This window comes from Zosterops lateralis, assembly GCF_965231275.1.
Source record: "Zosterops lateralis genome assembly, chromosome: 8".
Lineage (NCBI taxonomy): Eukaryota > Metazoa > Chordata > Aves > Passeriformes > Zosteropidae > Zosterops > Zosterops lateralis.
In genome coordinates, this window is record NC_139768.1 from 11,808,282 (window position 1) to 11,828,167 (window position 19,886).

The window sequence follows — 19,886 nt, forward strand, 5'->3', positions numbered from 1 at the left end:
TTCCTTTTCGGTGTTGGGACATCTTTGACACGGCAGCTCGGAGTTTTGTAGGAAAGATAATAGCTATAAAACTGTAAATAGAAAAGATTGGGTTCGATTTTTATTGCCAACGTTCAGACGGAGCCGAACCGGTTTAACAGGGGCCAAACAGGCCACAGGAGCAGGGCGACCGCTCCACCTGGCGGCGCCCGGCGGGCCCGGCCCGGCACCGCTGCGGCTGCGGCAGGGCCGGGGATCCCCTGCCTCGGGGGGAGTCCCTCAGAGCCCGGGCAACGCCACGGGGGATCTCCTGCAGGCCTGAGACCTGAGCGATCACCCCACAGCCCTTCCCCGGCCGCCAAAGCCCGTGGTGAGGCACCCGCCGCGGCCGGCGCTGAGGGACTACAGCTCCCAGGATGCCGCGGGCGGGAGGGGCGGGGCCGCCGCCGTGCAGCGCTGCCGGGCCCGGGCTGGGCCCCCGCCGCGGCCGGAGCATGGCCGGCTTCGCCGACCTCAACCTGCCGCAGGCGCTGGATAAGAAGTCTCTGCAGAGCCTGCTGGAGGCCGCGGCGCACCGTGAGTCCTGCCAGCGGGGAGGGCGGCGGGGCCGGCCCGGAGCTCGGTGGGCCCGGCTGGAGAGGGCGGGCCGGCCCCGGGCTGGGGTGGGCACAGCCGGACTCCCCGGGATGAGCCTTCCCTTCCCTCGGGCGGGCCGATCTCGCCCCCCGCCCTGACCCCGGCGCCGCTCGCTGTGCCGTGCCCGCCCGGCCCGCAGCTCTCCGCAGGCCCGGTGCCCAGGGCCGCCTCTGCCCGGGTCGCAGGGGGAGCTCCTGGTGCGCCTTGCAGCTCTGTCTCTGCCTGCTTATCCCAGTCTAACAGTTGGTGTTTTTTCCCAACGTGGATAAGTTTTTCCGCCCGCAGTTTCGTAGGGCCCGGAACTTTTCCTGCAGAGCTGCAGCCACGTGCTGCCGGTGCGGTGTTTGGGGCGGGTGGTTTGAATGCCCCTGGCCAGTCTGTCATCTTCCTCAGAGCCCTTTGGACCATACCTGTTCCTCCCTTTGCTCGGCAGCGTTTTGAATGGCTCGCTTTGCCTCCTCCGACAGCTGTATCTCTCCCAGCTCTGCGTTGTTTGCAGCTTTAACTGTCCTGAATATGCTTAGCAGTTTTCCATAGAGAAAGTCATAAACAAGGCCAAACCTATGGGGACACAAAGCCCAAGTATTCGTGTTCATAAAGCTCTGCCATTGAGTAAGATTGTCAGGCCTGGGCTATGTTAAAAGCTAAACTTTTTTTTTATATTTTTTTTTTAATATATATATTTTAAAGCACTTTTTGGGTTAACCAGCCTCCTTAAAAAAATACTGTAAAATCTAAATATGCACATGATTATTAACTTTTAAGACATTTAAGTAATGACTATTTTACAGTTTTTCTCATTGTATTTGTTTCCTTTTTGTTTACTGAGCCAAATAGTTTTACTGTGTGTTTTTCAGTGGGATATTCTGCAGTCGCACTTAATCATGTCATCGATTTTAAAGAAAAGAAACAGGTAATTTTTCTTGGGGTTATTTGTTCTTACTATGTTTTCTTTAATAAACCTGTTGCCTTATTGCATGTTTCCAGATAACTTTAACTGCAGAATGCACATCTAGACACAAGACACAAATATCTCTATTTGTAACGAAACTCCAATTTTATATTTCAGTAGAACTGCCCTGCGATTAATTTTTAATATGATTCATGTACTGTCCCTAAAAAATAGTTTTCTTAGCATGGTAAATTTCTTCCTAAGATTGGAACACAGTTTTTGTTTGCATGTAAGCCTAATCCATGGCATTTTTAATAACTTTGTTCTGTTCTCTTTCAAGGAAATCGCCAAGCCAGTATCCCCTTCAGAGCTGTTTCCATCTTTACCTATTGTACAAGTATGTCTAGTTACATTATATATACATATTGTTATTCTGAGTTACCTTTTTTTAACCTTTGTGTGTTTGTATATGTGATTTTGTGTATGAGGTTTTAATCAAGAAAGAGAAATTTGTCCATTATTTCATGGCTAAAACAACCAAGCATTGGAAGAATGGTACAGTGACATAAGGGTAGGCTCTATTCATTATTTTAGAAATTATTAAAGAAATTGCTTTGTATGAATTTTTAATCTGCTTGTAGTTGAATAATTACAGTACAGTTCTTGAAAGTGAAGTTTTGGAAGTAACTTCATGGTTTTGATGGAGCAAAATTTGGATATAAAGAAATACAAGACTGTGTTTTGGGTCACTGACTGATTAATTCAAGAACTGCTTTTCCTTGCAGTTGTGGCCTGCCTGGGGAATCATAGCAGTAGTAAAACATACTCAATTTTTCTGCATGATTGTTTTTCTTAATCTGTTTTTTACTTTATATTCATCCTCACCCAGAGAAACACAATAAGTCATTCTTTGTAAGGACAGGTATAATATCAAATAGTGTAAATTAGGGAAGTGTAACTACAGACTTGAGAAAATTAGTATAGCAAGACTAGAAGCATAACACCATTTTCTTTTTATAGAAGGCTGGGTGAAGTTAACACAGATTTTTGCTTTGAGTTTTTAAATTTTTTTTATATTATTCTTTTTTCTGTAGGGGACATCTAAACGAATTAGAGTCTTGACCCGGCTAACACTTATTGTTTCTGATCCTTCCCACTGTAATCTCTTGGTAAGTATACTCAGCAATCAATTTTGCAACTTTTATTTCCTTCTCTCAATGAATGAATGAATGGATGAAACTTTGGAAATTCTGTGGGACAACTTCCTGGAATTTATAGGGCACTCAGCAGAAATTTCTCAGATTGGGTCTTTAACAAATAATGTGATCATGAGGAGCTGCAGACTTACAAGACTGGATATGGCTTCTGTTGATCATTTGTCAATATGGAACAACAGTTCTGTTCCTTGGTTTCTGAACTTCTGTGCATAAATTAGAAGACCATGAGCAAGCCTTGTGTCTGATTATGTTTTCATGCTACAAGATCAAAGCAAAAAGGTTAAGTGTCTTAGTAGATGGGTGGGACAAGCCTCAAACTGAGAATGAATTACTTCACTGTACAAACCTGCTGTGTTATTGGCTTTGTTTTAGTACTTTACAGGGAAAAAGGATTTTCTTCTCATTGTTTTGGTTGTAATCATTGTGCATAGCTTTGACATCTGTCAGAATTCAAGGTAGTAATTGTTTGCTCCTTTTATAGAGATCAACATCTGCAAATGTAAGATTATATGACATCATAGCAGTATTTCCAAAAACTGAGAAACTGTTCCATGTAAGTACAATCATCTCATCAGTAATGCTCATTTAGGGCATTGTGCTAATTTAAGTACATGCTTTGTTTTGATTTTATTTCCCGTTTTATAAAGACTCCATGGAGTTAATCAAACATTACAGGCTGCCTGGTCAGTTGATAGGCTGAGGGGTTTGGGAGGATTTGCAGGAGGTTGCACGACCCTAATGTGACAGGTTAAAATCTGAAACATGTACCTGATGAATGGACTTGTATGCCCCTGCATTGTGGTTGCCTTTGTGTGCCTTGTACTCTAGTGAGGAGGGAAAACATCTTTTTTCCCCCCTGATACATGTGTACTAACATCATGTAGAAAACTTCTGTCTTGAGCTTTAACTTCACTCTTGACAACTTCCCTAAAATGCACTTGTGATCTTCCATTAGAACTAATTATTCCTGGTCTCTAAAATGCTAGGGAGGATTTTAAAGTGGAACTAATGTCATTCTGTGAGTTACCTGAGAGCTGTTCACCTCCATTTCCTTCATATTTTTATTTAAATTGTTGTCAAATACTTGATAACAGCTGATGTCAATGTTCTGATCAGGTGGAGCACCTTGAAGCAACTTATTTTTTTGTCAGAATTTTTCTTACAAAACCCAAAATTGTGATGTCTGACCTGATGTGTTGTAAGCTCATAAATAATATTCAGTCTGAATTGGGTGAGTAGATAGAAGTGTTCCATCTCTGTTAACCTTGGCAGGCAGCAAGCAGGCATGCAGTTTAAAGCAGTGTGAAGGAGGGACAGGGACAGCAAAAAAAAAAAAAAAAAAAAAAGAGTGAGTTCCTTTGAAGAATTTACTTTCAAAAGGAGCTTCTCAATTTAAAACTGAGTTTGGTGGTTGTTTTTTAAAATAAGTTAAAGCCACTTTCTAGTACTGCTGAGTACCTGTTTTGCCACATTAAAATTGTATTCTTCTGTTTTGTTTTTCTACTTTATTTCCCCTCCTATTTCAAGACTTATCCTAGTAAAGTACAAAGCAAGAGGCTGTCGAAGAACATGAACTTTAAAGAATATTTTAGAAGAATTAATTATAAGAGTTACAGCTAAATGAAACTAATTTCTGAATTTTATTTCCCTTGCAAGATTTTAGGACTCTTGGGGGTGTGACAGAGGCAAATGGTTTAAAATAATCTTTGAGGGCCACTCTCCACCTCTTTCTTTTGATCTCTGGCAATAGTATAAAATCTCACTTCTCAAGTCAGCTCAGTCAGTTTATCATGTGTAAAACAAGCCCATGAAACTAGGTTAATCAGCAGGGGTGTGCTGTGTTGGTTTTTTGGGAAAAGGGTGTTCTCTCTTAAGGATTATTATTGCTTATTTTCAGCCATATCATGACTCCTGCTGCAGTTGGATGTCCAGCTGTAGCAGTGTTTAAACTGGCATAAACAGCCACTCATTTCTGCAAGTCCCTGTCTGCTTTGCTTTGCTACTGAGGCTGCTTGCTTGCTGAGCTGCACAGCAGTTTGCTTTGAGGAGCCTGCTTTTGGCTGAGCAGTAACCAGAGTTTTTGCCAAGTTATTTTTCAGGCAGATCCACTTTCCCAGCGTGATTCAGCAGCCAGCCACGCACAGAGTGGTGCCAAGGCAGAGCCAGTGCACACAGTGCTTGGTTAAGCTGACACTCTGGCAGGTGATGGACAGGGTGTGAGGAAAGAAGCAGGATTGTCAGTGAGATTATCTTCATTGCTTCCATGCTGGCAGCACTTGGAGCTGGAGATGGAACCCGGGCATGTTTCTTGCAAACCGCATGAGGTGAAAAGCCTCATCCTTACGTTTTCACATTCAGGGAAGGTTTGTATGGTTGTCTGTTGTTTAGAGAGTTTAGAATGTCTCACTCTGTGGAGACCTGGTTCAGTTTCACACAGGTATCACACAGAGAGTCTGGTGAGGGGTTTCAGCACACACAGTTTGCCTCTTACAACTCATGGATACTTCATTATTAAGAATAAAGCCTTCAAGAGTGGGTCTTGCATGACAGATGAACTTCTTACTGGCTTTTGGTAACTCAACATTAACTCAAGAGCATCATCTTTCTCGCCAACAATTTGGCACTTGTATGTTCTCCACAGTATAAGGTTTTTTTGTGTTTTTGTGAAAAAATTACATGACCATTGGAGAGGTACTCCAATTTTAGCATAGCCCGGAGCTAACTTGTGCCATTTTGTCACAAGCCAGGGAAGCTCTTTTGTGACTGAGTGTGGCAGTGATAAGTACTGAAATATGTGCTCAAATTCTTCAAATAATTTATATACTAAAGGGAGGAAGCCATGTTTGCCAATTGCAGAACAGGCTCTTTGTTTAAGTCTCCCAAAAGGATAGTTTTGGCTTGCAACAGGAATGTCCACTTCATGCAGGTAATAGGGTCTGTACTTGCTGCTTTTCAAAAATTTTGCTTTCTGAGATTTCTGACTGTTTTAATGATATTAGTTAGCTCTGTCTGCTGTGCATAAGCACTTAGCACATCACCAGTATCTAAAAAAGCTTACGTGGGTAAATCTGAAGATGTAGTGCAAAGCCAAATTTCAATGTTTATTCCTGAAACGTTTGCCAAAGCTTGCTTCAGATCATCCAGACAGTGGCAGATGTGTTTATTAATGGCTGGCTGGAGTTTCCCAGCAGATGGGGCTCTTGCCCACAGTGCTGCCAGGCAGCTGCTAGGCTGTGCAAAACTTGCTGCATGTCATTTTCTGGATGAAGTTGTTGCACGTCAGATCTTTTCAGCAGGCCGGGTAACCTTAACTTGCCTGCATATCTCACTTGTCTGGGAGCCAAAGCTAGGCTCAACATTAGAGCTCTTGAAGAAATCTGCTCTCCAGTTTTTCATACAGTGCAGGAATTCCTCATAGGGGAATATGACTTGCAATTTGGTTTTCCTTGGTGGTATTTTCTGAAATGTTCGTGTCACTGGAATCCTGTAGATATCCTAACTTTTGAGTCACTCCATCTCCCACCGTGCTTAATTTGCAAACTAGTAAAGAGTTTTCCAGTGTTTCTGGAGCTGATTGGGAAGGTTTGAGTTCTCATCACATGGAGAAACTTGGATGTGTCTGATGTCTCTTCTTGCTTTCTTAATTTTTAGCATTATCTCTTCCTGAATTTTTAATGACCTCACTGACATATTCTCTAGGGCATGATTTGGAACTATTTGTTTTGTGCATGTTCTAATAAATCACCTCTGTATAGTAGTTTGTACCCTCGTGCAAGAAAAGGGGGGAAGCTGACTGTAGTAGGGCTGAACTTCCTCATGCAAGTCTGTTCTATGCCATAGATTCCATAGGCAGCCCGTGTCCTGCTTATTGGAGGATAAAAATAAAGGTAGGCCATGAAGAAAAAGTTTAGTCTGAATGTCCAGGCAGACACATTTCAACTGCAAAAACCTTGTGGTTTGCCTGCATGTGTACTGTGTCTGTATTGTCTAGGAGACAGTGCTATCAACAGCTAAGAAACATTCCTAAAGCTGAGCCTCTGCTCTCATCTCCATCCAAATTCCATGTGAAGTAACTGGTAGAAGAACAGTTTGCCAAGCAGTAGTGTGTCTTGTGTTATAGCAGCCCTTACCCCTGAAGCTCCTCACAGCCCCTACTGATTTTGTGCCAGTGGGAGGAGGGATGAATGGCTGGCACCTGGCCCAGGTGTATTTGGAGTAGTTGCTGGCAGGTTTCTGAGTGCAGAGAGTTCCCCTACCCACAGAAAATTCCTTTTCAATATCTTCAGGCTATCTTACCTTCTTTGTTAGAGCGCTGCTTACAGACATTAGTCTGGCCCTGTGTAATCATCCTTACAGAGCAGGCATATATAATTCCTACCTTAGGTGCATGAGATTAATGTAAATCAAGGACTCCCTTTTAGGCACCCTTAATTTTCCGTGTATCTCAGTGTGAGGAGCCTCTGCCCCTTGGTCATGCCCTCCATCTCTTAATACAACCTGTAAATCGTGAATTCAAAGGTAAACTCTTAACCCATAGCCTTCAGTGCTGTCTCCAGACTCTGCCAGAGGTGTGGCTGTCAGGAGGAGCTGCACCTTCTCCACCCAGCCAGGAAAGGAAATACTGGTCTCCAGTACTGGGCATGGAGCACCACCAGTCACAGTCACATTCTGCTTTTTTTTTTTTTTTTTTTTTCCTCATTCTTTTCTCTATTGCTTCTAGTAAAAGTAATTAATCCTGAAAACAAACAGGTGCTGCACTGGAAGCAGAGCATGATGGTATAAGGAGCAGTTCCTGGGCTCTTCCCTTTGTAAACTGTTGTTGGCCTTTATTACCTGTGAGTTCTTTAGTCAAAAGCCAGCATTGCTTCTGCATGTTCTCTGCCAGATAAAAACAAAGAAGTAAGTATTGCTTTGGGGTTGACCATCCTTTAATTGGAAAATTCATTCTGTAAGAAAGGGGAGACTTGGGTTTTAAATCTCAAATGCTGCTGTCCTATTGGCATACCTGCAAGGCAGAGTAGTATAATAACATAATTTTAAAACTGAACTCACCCTGGAGAGACATTTGTTGCATTAAGAAATGAAAGAGAATATTAGTGCACCTTAAGTTGGTTATGCATTTTTTGGCATATCTAATAATCTGTTCCTATTTCTTGGCTCTAGATTGCTTGCACAACACTAGATGTGGATCTGGTCTGCATAAATGTCACAGAAAAGCTGCCGTTCTACTTCCGAAGGCCCCCTGTGAATATGGTAAATTTACATCTAAATTGTTTTCTTGCTGTTAGACTGACATTAAATACAGAATTTGAGTTGAATTCCCTACTGCTTTCTTCCCACTATTCCTATCCAAGTGGTTCTTTTATTTTCTCGCATGATGTATAGTATTGTTTCAAATGTCCTTCACTTCAGGGCCTCCACTGCAGTGTTTAATACAGAGTGATGTATGTTCTTTCTTTTTCTCCTTCTGTCCCCCACTTAAGAAGGCAGAAGTGGTGTTCCCAAGGAGTGGAAACAGAGCCTTAAGGCCACAGTGCTGCTAAGCAGGGGGATATGGTGTGATTGCTGACTAAGCTGCTTCCCAACCAGAAATGGTACAGCTGTGTCAGGATAGATAAACAGCCCTTTGATTTAAAAGACAGGAAATGTGAACGGCAGTGTTAATTTGGGAGAAGGATGTTGTGCTGTTTACTTGAAAGACAACTGTATTGAATCCATACTTGGACAAAAGAATGTCTTGGTAAATGAACCAAGTGTAGCATTGCTAAATATGTGCTGTGAGACCCATGATGGCTGTCAGTGTGCATCAAATATAGCTCTGCCTGCTGCTGGTAGTTTGCCAGAAAACTTAATCTGAACATGCTCTTAGGGGAACTTTATTTCTCCTCTGAATATATGTAAAGGTTCATTCTACATGGGCATTCTTGGCTGATGTAGAACTTAGTACTCAAAAATTTAAATTTAGAATTGGTTAGTAATCCTACTTCCTTTTGTTAGAAAGTTTGACTTAGAATAAAAATTCATAATTAACTAGAATTAATTCTCAGGCAGAATAAAAATAATACATTAGAGTTTATGATAAACTGAGGATTTCAACATTCCACTTGGAATAACAATTTTGTATGGAACACTGTATGAAAGTACCCTAGCTGCCTAAAACTCCAGCAGCTGGCCCAGGTAAAGAGTTGTGTGGCTCTTAGAGCCCTGTGTTGGGAGACATTTTCCTTGCAAGCTACTCCTCATCCTCCACACTCCCAGCTTCAAGGTCAGTTGGATGGTCTGTGCATCCTGGGGCAATAAGTTTTGGTTGTTACAATACCAGACAGATTGGCAGGCAGCTGAAGTGTTGAGGATGAGGTTAAAAATCACTCTGACTGGAAACTGGTGTATTGCCATCACTTGTTTGGTTTAGATGAATTCAGGCTTCTCTTGTTTGCAGCTCTCAGGCCAGTCCTGTGTAAAGCATTTGGTGCATATGTAGCTTCTGTTGTGCTTGCATGCAGAGGTCATGCATGGGTGGGAGCTGGAATAATTCCAGCTGTATTCAGTTACTGGACTCTCTTACAGTATTACCATTGTGGCATATTTTAATAATATTAGTGTAAATGTAGAGTATAATTTCAGGCAAATGTAGGATTGCCATGGAACAAAGAACTCCTGGCTTTACATTGTATCTTTATTGCTGGCACGCTGTGTGCTAGTTGCTTATCCTTTTGTGTTTGCAAAAACAAGAATACTAGGCTTTTGGTGAGGCACTTTGACAGATAGCAAAGGATGTCAAAGCAGCTGAAAATATAATCAGTATTACTATTTGAAACCTCTTCTGTGACTCACTGTTATTTAACACTGTCACAAACACCAGAGTATGCTGTGAGACAGGAGAAGGAGAGTCCTCATTGCTGCTTTTGTGCAAGGAGGAATTCTTCATCTGCAATACATACATCTGCTCCCACTGAGGGAAGTGGGGATTTTTTCTTACAGCAGGCCGTGGAACTAGAGGGGTAGGGTCCTCAAAGTTTCAAGACAGCTGATAACCAGCAGTGGCTGGTTATCTGTCTCCTCAATTCTGTTGTAGTGTGTATATATTAGTGATAGCAAATTACAACAAAGAAGTGGTTGGTATTTTTTTGTTAAATCTCATTTATCTGTCGTCCAAGATTCATACACATGTATCTGGTGTACAGTGAAGCCTTCTCCCATTCTCATTTCATGCTATGCTGTGCTCTTACTGGAACAATTCTGCCTAAATTTTTTCATATGTGACACAGTTAAACTGAGAATAAGCTACATCAATAATAGACAGCAGTTGTTAGATTGTTAGGCTTCTCTCCTTTTGATTTTTGATCACTCTCTTTCATGTGAAGGCAATAGATCGAGGCATTTACTTTGAACTTCTTTACACGCCTGCCATCAAAGACTCTACAATGAGAAGATACACAATTTCAAATGCCATCAGCCTGATGCAGATCTGCAAAGGGAAGGTAAGCTCTCAAAGTGAAAACAAGGTAATTAAATCAGTTCAAACTCTTCTGGAGTTATACAGACTGAGCCATTTTAAATGAGTTTGATGCTGGGAGATCTGAAGCTGTGACTAAATCTTGGCCTACTAACACAAGGACACAGTCACTGTAGCTCCAGATACTTCAAGTCTTGCACCACTGCATGCTTTCTTCTTAAGCTGTCAAGCCGTTAGATTCTTTTTCCAGATCAACCCATGTGTTGTTATGGTATGCAATTCCCAAAACAAAGGTTGCAGGGGATAGGGGGAGATTAAAGTGCCAGACATCTGAGGTTTGCACCAAAACTGAAATTCACTTATTTCTTTAAAATCCTCCATTTCATATTTCTCGTTGACCAAAAGCTCTTTTGACTGACTGCTTTGAATATGGGGGTTAGAAAACAATAAGAAAAAAAGTAGAAACCTTGTTTTGTTAAAGGGTTAGTAAATTCTCTGTGTTCAAAATAGACCCAACAACTAGCTGGCTGTCAGCCGAAGCTTTGCTACAGTCAGATGAACTGCATTCTTCCATGCTACTGAAACCCAAGGAAGAAGTATCTTTGAGATGCCTGTAACTCATTGCTTTCATAACTTACCTCCTCCCAGGCTTCCAGGTTAAGCTGTCTGTTATGCTGTGTCCTCTCAGGCCATGCTTTTTAACACGGGGTCATATCATAATACATATCAAAGTTAACAGAAATTGCAGCTCCCCCCTCTGTATTGTAATGGCCTCTGCCACATGTAGCTAATCCAGAGAAGCTGGATTTGGCATCTGAATGGCAGCTGGTTTTGAAAAACCTGAAGTGGAATGTAGAGCTTGGAAGGTAAATTAAAGTAGATCCATTATTACCTCAGTTCTCCTCAAACATGGCAGCTTTTATAGAACAGCAGGTTGGGTCAAACAGATTAGTTTCCTTGGCGCTACAGAAGTAAGTATTTGCACAGCCTCTCCTGAGAAGCTCAGCTCTGGCAGTTAGTGACATGAAGTACTGACTTGGACATGACTTCTGTACACACCAGACCCCTTTCTTTTGGAATTCTCTTTTTGATGTTGCTCCTCTGTGCAGTTCAGGATGTGCTTCTCACATGGTTGTTGATGAACTGCAGAGCACCAGTTGAGTGTCATCGTGTCGTGGACAGGGCAAGTGTCAGGCACTCAGTCTCTGCATGGTGCCCTGTCATTCTGCATCTGATGTCTGTTGTTTCATCTTTGCTTGGAAGGTAGATCAGCTGGAGCTGCACATGACAAGTTGTTGTTGGGCACTGGAAGAAGACTGCTGGCTTGTCTTGGTTCCTTGCCTCCAGACCCAGTAGGTTGTGGAGCAGCAGAGATGGTTATTAGCCCTTACTGAGGGTTTGCCTCTGTCAGTGAGGTAAAGGCCCTTGTTTAAATGAGACATGGGATGGCTGGTCCACAGGCTGCTTCCACTGGCACCTGGTATGCAACTCTCATGTTCTGTAACATGTAGTTGCTGAACCTGTAGTAGCTTTTGGATCCTTTTATTCTTCTTCTATTATAGCAGGGCAGAGAAACCTTCAGAAATATACTTGTGTTCTCAGAGCTAGCATTGAGCAATGTCTTTAAAACGTTAAAATGTTCAGGGAATGAAGGAGAAATTCCCCTGCCTTGCCAGACAGAAGGTGTGTATAGCCACAGTCCCTCTCCTCCCATGTTTTGGTAACTGAGTTGGAGGCTGCCTGGAGCAGTATACTGAACAGCTGCTGTCTGCTTTACCTGGGGAGATAGTGTTTTGCCTTTTAGATTTCCCTTTAGCTCTTGCTTTGGCTTTGCCTTTTCCTGCCTCTCCTGCACTTGCCAGCAGTGCTTTTCTTGTCTGCTCTTGTCTCCTTCCTCCATCTTACCCATCCCCTAGTGAACGCCAGTTGCCTTTGAACTAGCCAGAGTGTATCTCCAATGCACAGCAGTGATCCACAATCCTGTGCTGGTTTGAGATGTCTCATACAGCTGCTCTGGGAGCTTCTGTGAGCCTGGGTGACAGGCATTAGTTGCTACAGTTTGGACTTGAATTTTCCTAGCAAACTCTTGCAGTCAGCACCACTTAGGCTCAAAAGCAGCTTCGGGATCCATAGCGTAGTTTTAAAGGTGAACTATTCAGAAAGAAAATGTCCTAGGCTCCATCAGGATGTGTACTGTCAAGTCACTCTGATGTATGTATTGCTTCTGCTTCAGGCTTTCCTTATGGTGAGGCAGAGTCATCTGTCCCATCCTCTCCTCCTCAGCACACGAGGAAACCTTGGGCACAGTGTGAACAGTCATTTTTACCTAGGTCTTTCAGCTGTTGAGTTCCAGCTGCACACGGGGCATTTTCTTCCAGTGCCTGCCCAGGGGCAAGCAAAGCAGTGTGGGGAAGGGATCTAAAGCCCCACCTTGAAACCAGAGGTGGTGTGATATGTTGGTGGTACTGACGTCAGAGAGGGAAAGTCTGTCTGCCTCAGCACAATTCTAATTCTCACCCACTCCAGCAGGAGTTCCCAAAGCCTTTTATTCAGTATAATAAAAGGTGAAAGGAGATTTTGCTGCTTCAGAGTTACCCCCTGAGCTAAGAGCTTCCCCCAAGGTGAGCATCCTTGGAGATTAGCATCAGAAAAGCTCTGGCAGCTGAGCTGTGAGATCTGCCAGCCCCTGTGTAGTCACATACCTGTTCTGCAGAAACCTTTTGGGAGAGAAGGGAGAAGGATTTCTCTGCCTGGTGATTTTCATAGGGGTGCCAGTGTTGAGGGAAATGAGTGTGTGGCACAAAGTGGCAGCCACTGCCTAAGTGTAGATACATTTCCTGAACCAGTGTGAGTGTGGTCAAGGATAACATGAATGCTTAGCATTGAATTGTACTGCTACAGTATAGGCTGAACATTTGGGAGCACCAAACTATCTCAAGGCACTATATGTAAGCTGCTTCTGAGGGATCCTGGACTCCTAAACTCATTTCTGTTACAGCTCAGGGTGAGTTGTTGTTTGTGTGGGGCCTTTTTCAGCTGGTGTGAATAAAAGGAACACTTCTTGACTCAGTGTCTGCAGCTCTGCATTTCTTCTTTACCCTTACAGGTGCTTTGAAGTCCACTAGGACAGATACAAAAATGGCTTAATGTCATCACTCTGGACACCTATGCTGCTTAGCCTGTCCCTCTAAAATGTGATGAACTTACTCATCTCGTCTGGCTGTGAGATGTTTGTAATTGCAAGGGAGGGTTTGTGCCTGTGCCCTTGTCTGTGTAGGTGACAGGGCAGTAACTAATATGTCCCCAAATTAAGAATCCCATCCTGATGGAGTTCACTTCATCTGAGGGCATCAGATACTCCAATGTTTAATTGGACTCTGAGCCTGAACTTAGCTAATGCTCATAAAGTTTTGCATCTTGCTGATTTTTTTTTTTTTTCATTTCTTGGTGCTGTCTTACAGATGAATGTTCTCTTTTGTTTTCCAGAACATCATTATATCTAGTGCAGCTGAAAGGGTAAGTCCCAGATTTTTTTTTTTTAAGTCAATACACTTTGAAGATTTATCTGTGGCTGAAAATACAGCTTTAATTACACATAAACATATAAAAATTGTAAGTTTAAATATATTTGCCATTACCAAAGAGTTGTATTGTGGATTTCAGGAGTTTTTTTTTTTTTTTTTTTTTTTTTTTGTTTTGTTTTGTTTTGTTTTGTTTTTTGTTTTTTTTTGGTTGGTTGGTTGTTTTGTTGGTTTTTCAGCGTTTTTTTTTTTTGCTGCTGGTTTGGTATTTTCCATGACAGTTTTCTCCCAGATGGAGACTCTTTGCCAAAATAGTGGCATTTGCTTGATTTCCTATTATCTTCAGTAGCTTGCTATTATATAGCATTTAATCTTGACTGATAGCCTTGCCCTGCTTGCTCACACTGTCAGTCTGACAGCAGAGACCTTCACATATCCAAATTTCTTTGTTTTGTTTTAGCCTCTAGAGCTCCGAGGTCCTTACGACGTGGCTAATCTGTATCCTTTCCCAAAGTCAAAGGCAGCAGTTAGTAGTAACATTGGAAAGTTTAAAGTGATTTTGAAACTTTTCTAACCCTTTGCAGTCCTTGAACTTTATACAGTGGTACTTGTTGGTGACCCATTCAATGGATCAGGGCTTTGAGTGTGTGTGGAAGGAGCAATAGGTCTTGGTCATGGGGTGCATGAGAAGTCACTGTAACTAATAATGTTTGTGTTCAGCTACAGGAATGTTTTGTTTTGGTGTGCATTAATGTTGTGTGAGTGTAAATGAATAAATTAATAAAACCCATAAAAATCTATGGCCACTATGAACCAAACAAGAAATTACTACGTAGTATCTCTGAAGTGCCACATTTTTAACAGCAGAAGCTATAAAGTTGTATTTATGTAAAATTAAAAGTTCCTATCTGAGCAGCGCTGAATTTGCCAGTCCTTAGTTACACATGTAATATTAAATAAGAGGCTGTGTTCTAGAAACAAAAGGAGGGTGTCTTTTCTTCCCTTGTTTTAGGAGCTCAGTCGCATTTTTATTGCTCTCCCCACCCCAGAAGCACATGTCTGGCCTGTCCCTGGAAGGGAAGGAGCGTGCTCTGCGTCATGAGAACCACGTGGGAGGCTGTGTGGCCTGGAAGGATTTTATGCACAATGTCTTCTTCCCTCTTAAAATGAGCAGTCAGGCTCAACCCAAATTAACATAGCTAATGTGGTGTCAACCCTGCTAAAGGTGGCTGGAAACTTCAGCATAATGCTTTTGTATCAGACACTGCTCTGTCTCCAAAACAGAAATTTTCCGTGGGGTAATTTTTTTTGCTTGATTATGCATATCTAAAATATTCCTACACTGACGACTTATTTTCAAAAGTACAGCTTCTTGTCTGGAAAGAAGCAACATTGCCAGGAGCTTTCCAGGAGGGCTGCTGGGGAACTGCAGCCAGGAGAATTGGGTGCCTCATTTCTCTGCTTCTGGGTAACCTTATGCAAAATGTCACTTTGAGTTAGAGCTTTGCTAATTCCCAGTTATTTGTAGAGCAGGCAAACCTATCGTGCATGGAGCCTTCCCTGTTGTGTTTGTTGTTGTGTGTGTTTTGATCCTGAGCAGCAGTGACAGAGGTTTGCTGTTTGGCCTGTCAGAAGGCGAAGCCAAGGCAGCTGTGTCCACCAACTGCAGAGCTGCCATGCTGCATGGAGGTGAGCACTTGTGAGCTCCTCTGAGTAACATCTGCATTTGTTAAACTGAGTTCTTCTTGATGCATGTTCTCCAAGAGGTCTGAGACCTTACAGAGCAAGTCAGATGGGGGTTTTCACTTCTTTGTCCAATGCATGAAGAGGGGCTTGTGTGGCAAGGTTGTTTTATTTTTCTTTGTTGTCATGTTGGCAAATCAGTGGCTGAACTCATGGAGCTGTCTGTGCTGGAGGACTCACTCAACCACATTAATGAGTCATAAATGGTTGAACCAAAATAGGGACCTGCCTGCTGTGCTTCATAGTGAAACTATCTCATTTCAGAAAGGTTTGAATGCTGATCTTGATGACACTGACGGAAACTAAGTTATTGACTTAAAAAAAATGGGTATGCATGTGTTTTGCATTTGCCTTTTTCCAGTGTGTTTGCAGAAGCAACCTTAGTCATGTCCCTTTCTGGTGCTTTAATATGTGGATTATTTCTGACTCACACTTCAGTGTGGATCATTTCAAACTCGTGGAAAAAATCAACAGGTTCTCCTCCAGCCTGCTACTTATCTACATAGAGATATAGAGTTTGTCAAATTTATGTGGGATTTCTCAAGCCTGTCATCTATATTTTCTGTGAAATTAAATATCAAGTGCCGTTTCCCTTGTCCCAGAGAGGATACTAGCCCAGAATAAGTCAATATATTTCATCAAGGTTCTTGGCAGAGCCTCTCTGCTAATAGAGTATTTGTAGGGAATCTCTTCTAACTCAAATTTTGCAGAGAAGCTTTCCACCACCACACACCAGTAATTACAAAATTGGATTAGGTTCAGTAGGTTATTTGACAAATGTGAGGATTTGGTAACATCACACACCAGTATTTCCATGATAATGTTGAGAATTTGGTAAATAAAATTCTTGAATACCATGAAGTCACTTCCTTGGTATGTAGGGGACCCTCTGCCAATACAGTTGTGCCCACATAGCCTAAGAATCTTGGGGTATGTGAATGCATTTTTTTAGTACTTTTTTAAGAACACTATGTTTGGCTCAGAAATGCTTTTGACAGTGCTTCAAGAATGTGTTCTTCTGTGATTATTGAACTGACTAAGCCTGGTTTTCTATGGTTTTGTGTTTCTGCAGCTCCTCAGCCCCTGCAGACCTTCGTTTTTCCTTTTTAATTCCACACCCACTACTGTATTTTCCCCAGTAGTTTCTCCACTCTGTAATTCAGTGAATCCCAAGCTCCTGCCCTTGCAGGTTGCTTCCCTGCTGTGTCTGCTGACTGGCTGGTTGCTCAATATGTCCAACTGTGGTTTGGGGCACACACGTCTGAACTGAGTGTGCCTTAAAGCATTTTATTTGAGTATTTGAGGTACTGGTACTGCAGCTTCTGATTGTGTATTCCAGAAACTCGGAAGACTGCCTGTGGTGTAGTGTACACAGTGAAGAAGCCTCGCAAGGTTGAGGAGGAGGAAACAGCAGTGCCAGCCTGCAAAAAAGCTAAGACTCAAGCTTGAGGACTGAACCAGTTGTCAACAGAAGCCTCCATCTCTTCTTCACCCAGTGTTGAGTCTTCCTCCAACCTCCAGCCAACCTAATTTTTCCCTTACTACCTTGCTTAGCCTGAAGAAGAATTGTTCTTCCAGCATTCAAGTGAGGGAAACTGTGAATGAGACTGCTGAATGGTATTCACCACATCTGAAAGGTCATGCTGGGCTTCTGGCCAAGGTCAGGAGACTGGCTCTTCACCCTGCCTTAGGTTTCCTGGAGTTAATGCAAACTCAACAGAACGTTTCTAACATGGAAACTTGTACGCATGCATTCCTTTTTTATTAAAAACATGTCTAAGAACACATGCCTTCATAGTCTAGCTCTTCTGGTTTCTCAAGTTTTAAACACATCTCTCTATAACTGCATGCCAGTAGATAAAGTTTACTTTCTAGTGACCTGTGAAGAAGAAGAATAATACAGTAAAAAAAACCAAAAAACAACAGTGCTTCCTATTCAGTTTTGGGATCAGTGGGTATCATGAAGATCCCAGGATTTGTCAATTGCTTGGATTTGGGTTACAGTAGGAGTCACTGACCTGAGTTGCCAGATACATATCCCAAAGGCCATCTGTGTCCTCAGCACATAAATCCAAACAATACCATTAGATGTTTGCCAGAGGTGGGAAGGAAGAGGTTACACTGAATGTGTGCTCAGCAGGGGATGTTGCAGTGTAGGAGCTGTCTCACCTAGGCCTGAGCACTCTTCACCTCACATTGTCACTGCACCATTTCCTTCTTTACTTTGTGCTCTGGAATTGTTATCTATGCATGTGTTCATTTTGCTGCCTCTTGCTTTTCTGTTTTCCTTCATTTTAATGCCTCAGTAAACCTAATCTGGCTGCCAAAAAACCAATCAAACAGATAAAAGCAGCAAAGCATTTTCAGAGCTCTTCCAAATGTTGGCTGAAGTTTTTCTTTTTATTAAATTAATATAAAAATCACATCAGCTGCTGTACTGAGATAGTGTTGAGCCATTTTTACCATGAGTGTTCTCTTCTCTTCTGGTGCCTAACAGCAAGTTAAAAAGTGGAAGTTGTAACATGTAAAATATACTGCAGGAATCCTGCATGGGTTGTTTCTGAGCTCTTGATAACTGGATTGAGCAGAATAGATGAAATTCTCATAGATTTAACAGTTCTGTATAACATGAGTGTAAGTCACAACAGCTTTTGCTTCATTCAACAAACATGAAATATGTTTCCTGTATGCTACTACTTGCTGACTTTGTGACTTGAGTCCATTTTATTATAGGTATTGGGGAGTTTTTTATATATGTGTGTGTGTATATATAAATATGCATAAAATAGTTTGTCATTTATGGACTTACCTCTAAAATTATGCTCTGACCAGAGAAGAAGTGAAGAGTCTTTGATGCAGTTTTCTGAATGATATGTTAATCCTGCCTTGGCCAGAAAATAATCTACCTTGAGCATGACAGAATTTCTTTGGTAACTAACATATAGAAGGAGGCTTTGAATGCCTGAGATCCTTCTTGCTACTTGTTTGACTTAAAAAAATTAAACTCTGCCTCTTTGCCCTTTATTGGCTACAGTGCTTCAGGTGCTGATTGAGAAGTTTCTTCTCCCCCAGTTTCCTGAAGCTCATTGATGTGGCCACCTGGATGCCTGAACAATTGAACTGCTCACTTAGGTGATGAACAGACTGAGTTAGGCAGCACTGATGTCATTTCTGTTTCCTGCAAGTGTCCTGCTCCCAGTGTCCAGGTAATTGGGCAGAAACAAGCAGGGAAGTCGTGGCTTGCAGAGAAGGGCAGCAAGTGGAGGTGTGCTGTAATTTCTGTGGAGAAGGATGGGTGCACAAACTAGGCTGTGGCTGGCAGGGTGACACTCATGAGTTACAGCACTTGTGTGAGAGGGATCTCATCTGTCTAAAGCTGTTGGCCTCAGTCTAGGAGACAGAATAAGTGGTTCTTTTGCTTGCTCTGGGTTTTGTGAACATTCACTCCAAAACTGGCATTCCAGGAACAAGTATTCATTGCTGCCCACTTCTGACTCCACCTCAGGATATTGCTCAGGACATTGCCTCGGCCAGACTGTAAAGCCAACTGACATGGGTTAGTGAAGGAATGTGAGAGCCGCTGGCATGGTCAGGCCACCCAATGGAAAATTAAGAATTTAATGGAATGCAGCATCTAAATACCCCTGTATTCTTCTCTCTCTCCCAACTGGAGAGCTATGTCTAGCCCTGGGGTCCTCAGCACAGGAAGAACATGGAGCTGTTGGAGTGTGTCCAGAGGGCCACAAAGAAGGATGGAACAGTCAGTGTGGAAATGCTGAGAAAGCTGGGGGTGTTCAGCCTGGAGAATAGAAGGGTCCAGCACCACCTTATTGATGCCTTTCAGTATTTAAATGGAACTTTAAAAAAAAAGTTCTCCAGAATTTTCATCACAGCCTGTTATGATGGGACAAGAGGTAATGGGGTTAGACTAAAAAAGAGTGGATTTAGTTTGGATATGAGAAGTCTTTTACAATGAGGGTGGTGAAACACTAGCACAGGTTGCGCAGAGAGGTGGTAGATGACTTATCCCTGGAAACATTCAAGGCCAGGTGGAACAGGGCTCTGAGCAACCTGACCTTGTTGGAAATGTCCCTGCTCATTGCAGAGAGGTTGGAACAGATGAGCTTTAAAGGTCCCTTCCAGCCCAGACTGTTCTGTGATTCTATGAAATGGGACAATATGCCCTGGCTAGCAGCACTGAAGGTTGTCCTGCTTCTGCTAAAGCAAAGGGAAAAGTGTCTGCCAAATACTGTCTTTCTACTTTCACGTGTGCCTCCATTTAACAAAATGAGTGAGATGGGGTTAATCTAACAGTGGCACGGAGGTAGCTCAAGGGATGGTTGCTCTTAGCAGCTGAGACTTTTTTTTAGTTTTTAAGAATTTTACAGCAAACATGATGTGAACTTCCTTTAAAGAGAGACAGAATTACCCATGCATGCTCA

The 19,886-nt window shown here is 42.4% G+C and overlaps 1 protein-coding gene across 1 annotated transcript; it reads left to right on the forward strand.

Moving 5' to 3' along the window:
* Positions 1-438: 438 nt before the first annotated feature.
* On the forward strand, positions 439-18,468 carry RPP30 (ribonuclease P/MRP subunit p30). Its single transcript, XM_083865985.1, has 11 exons — positions 439-555; positions 1,473-1,528; positions 1,848-1,904; positions 2,602-2,676; positions 3,206-3,277; positions 7,888-7,977; positions 10,089-10,205; positions 13,667-13,696; positions 14,162-14,199; positions 15,311-15,390; positions 16,784-18,468. Exons 1-11 carry the CDS (start codon positions 474-476, stop codon positions 16,891-16,893), a joined length of 807 nt encoding a protein of 268 aa, XP_083722111.1. The 5' UTR covers positions 439-473; the 3' UTR covers positions 16,894-18,468.
* The last annotated feature ends 1,418 nt before the right edge of the window (positions 18,469-19,886 follow it).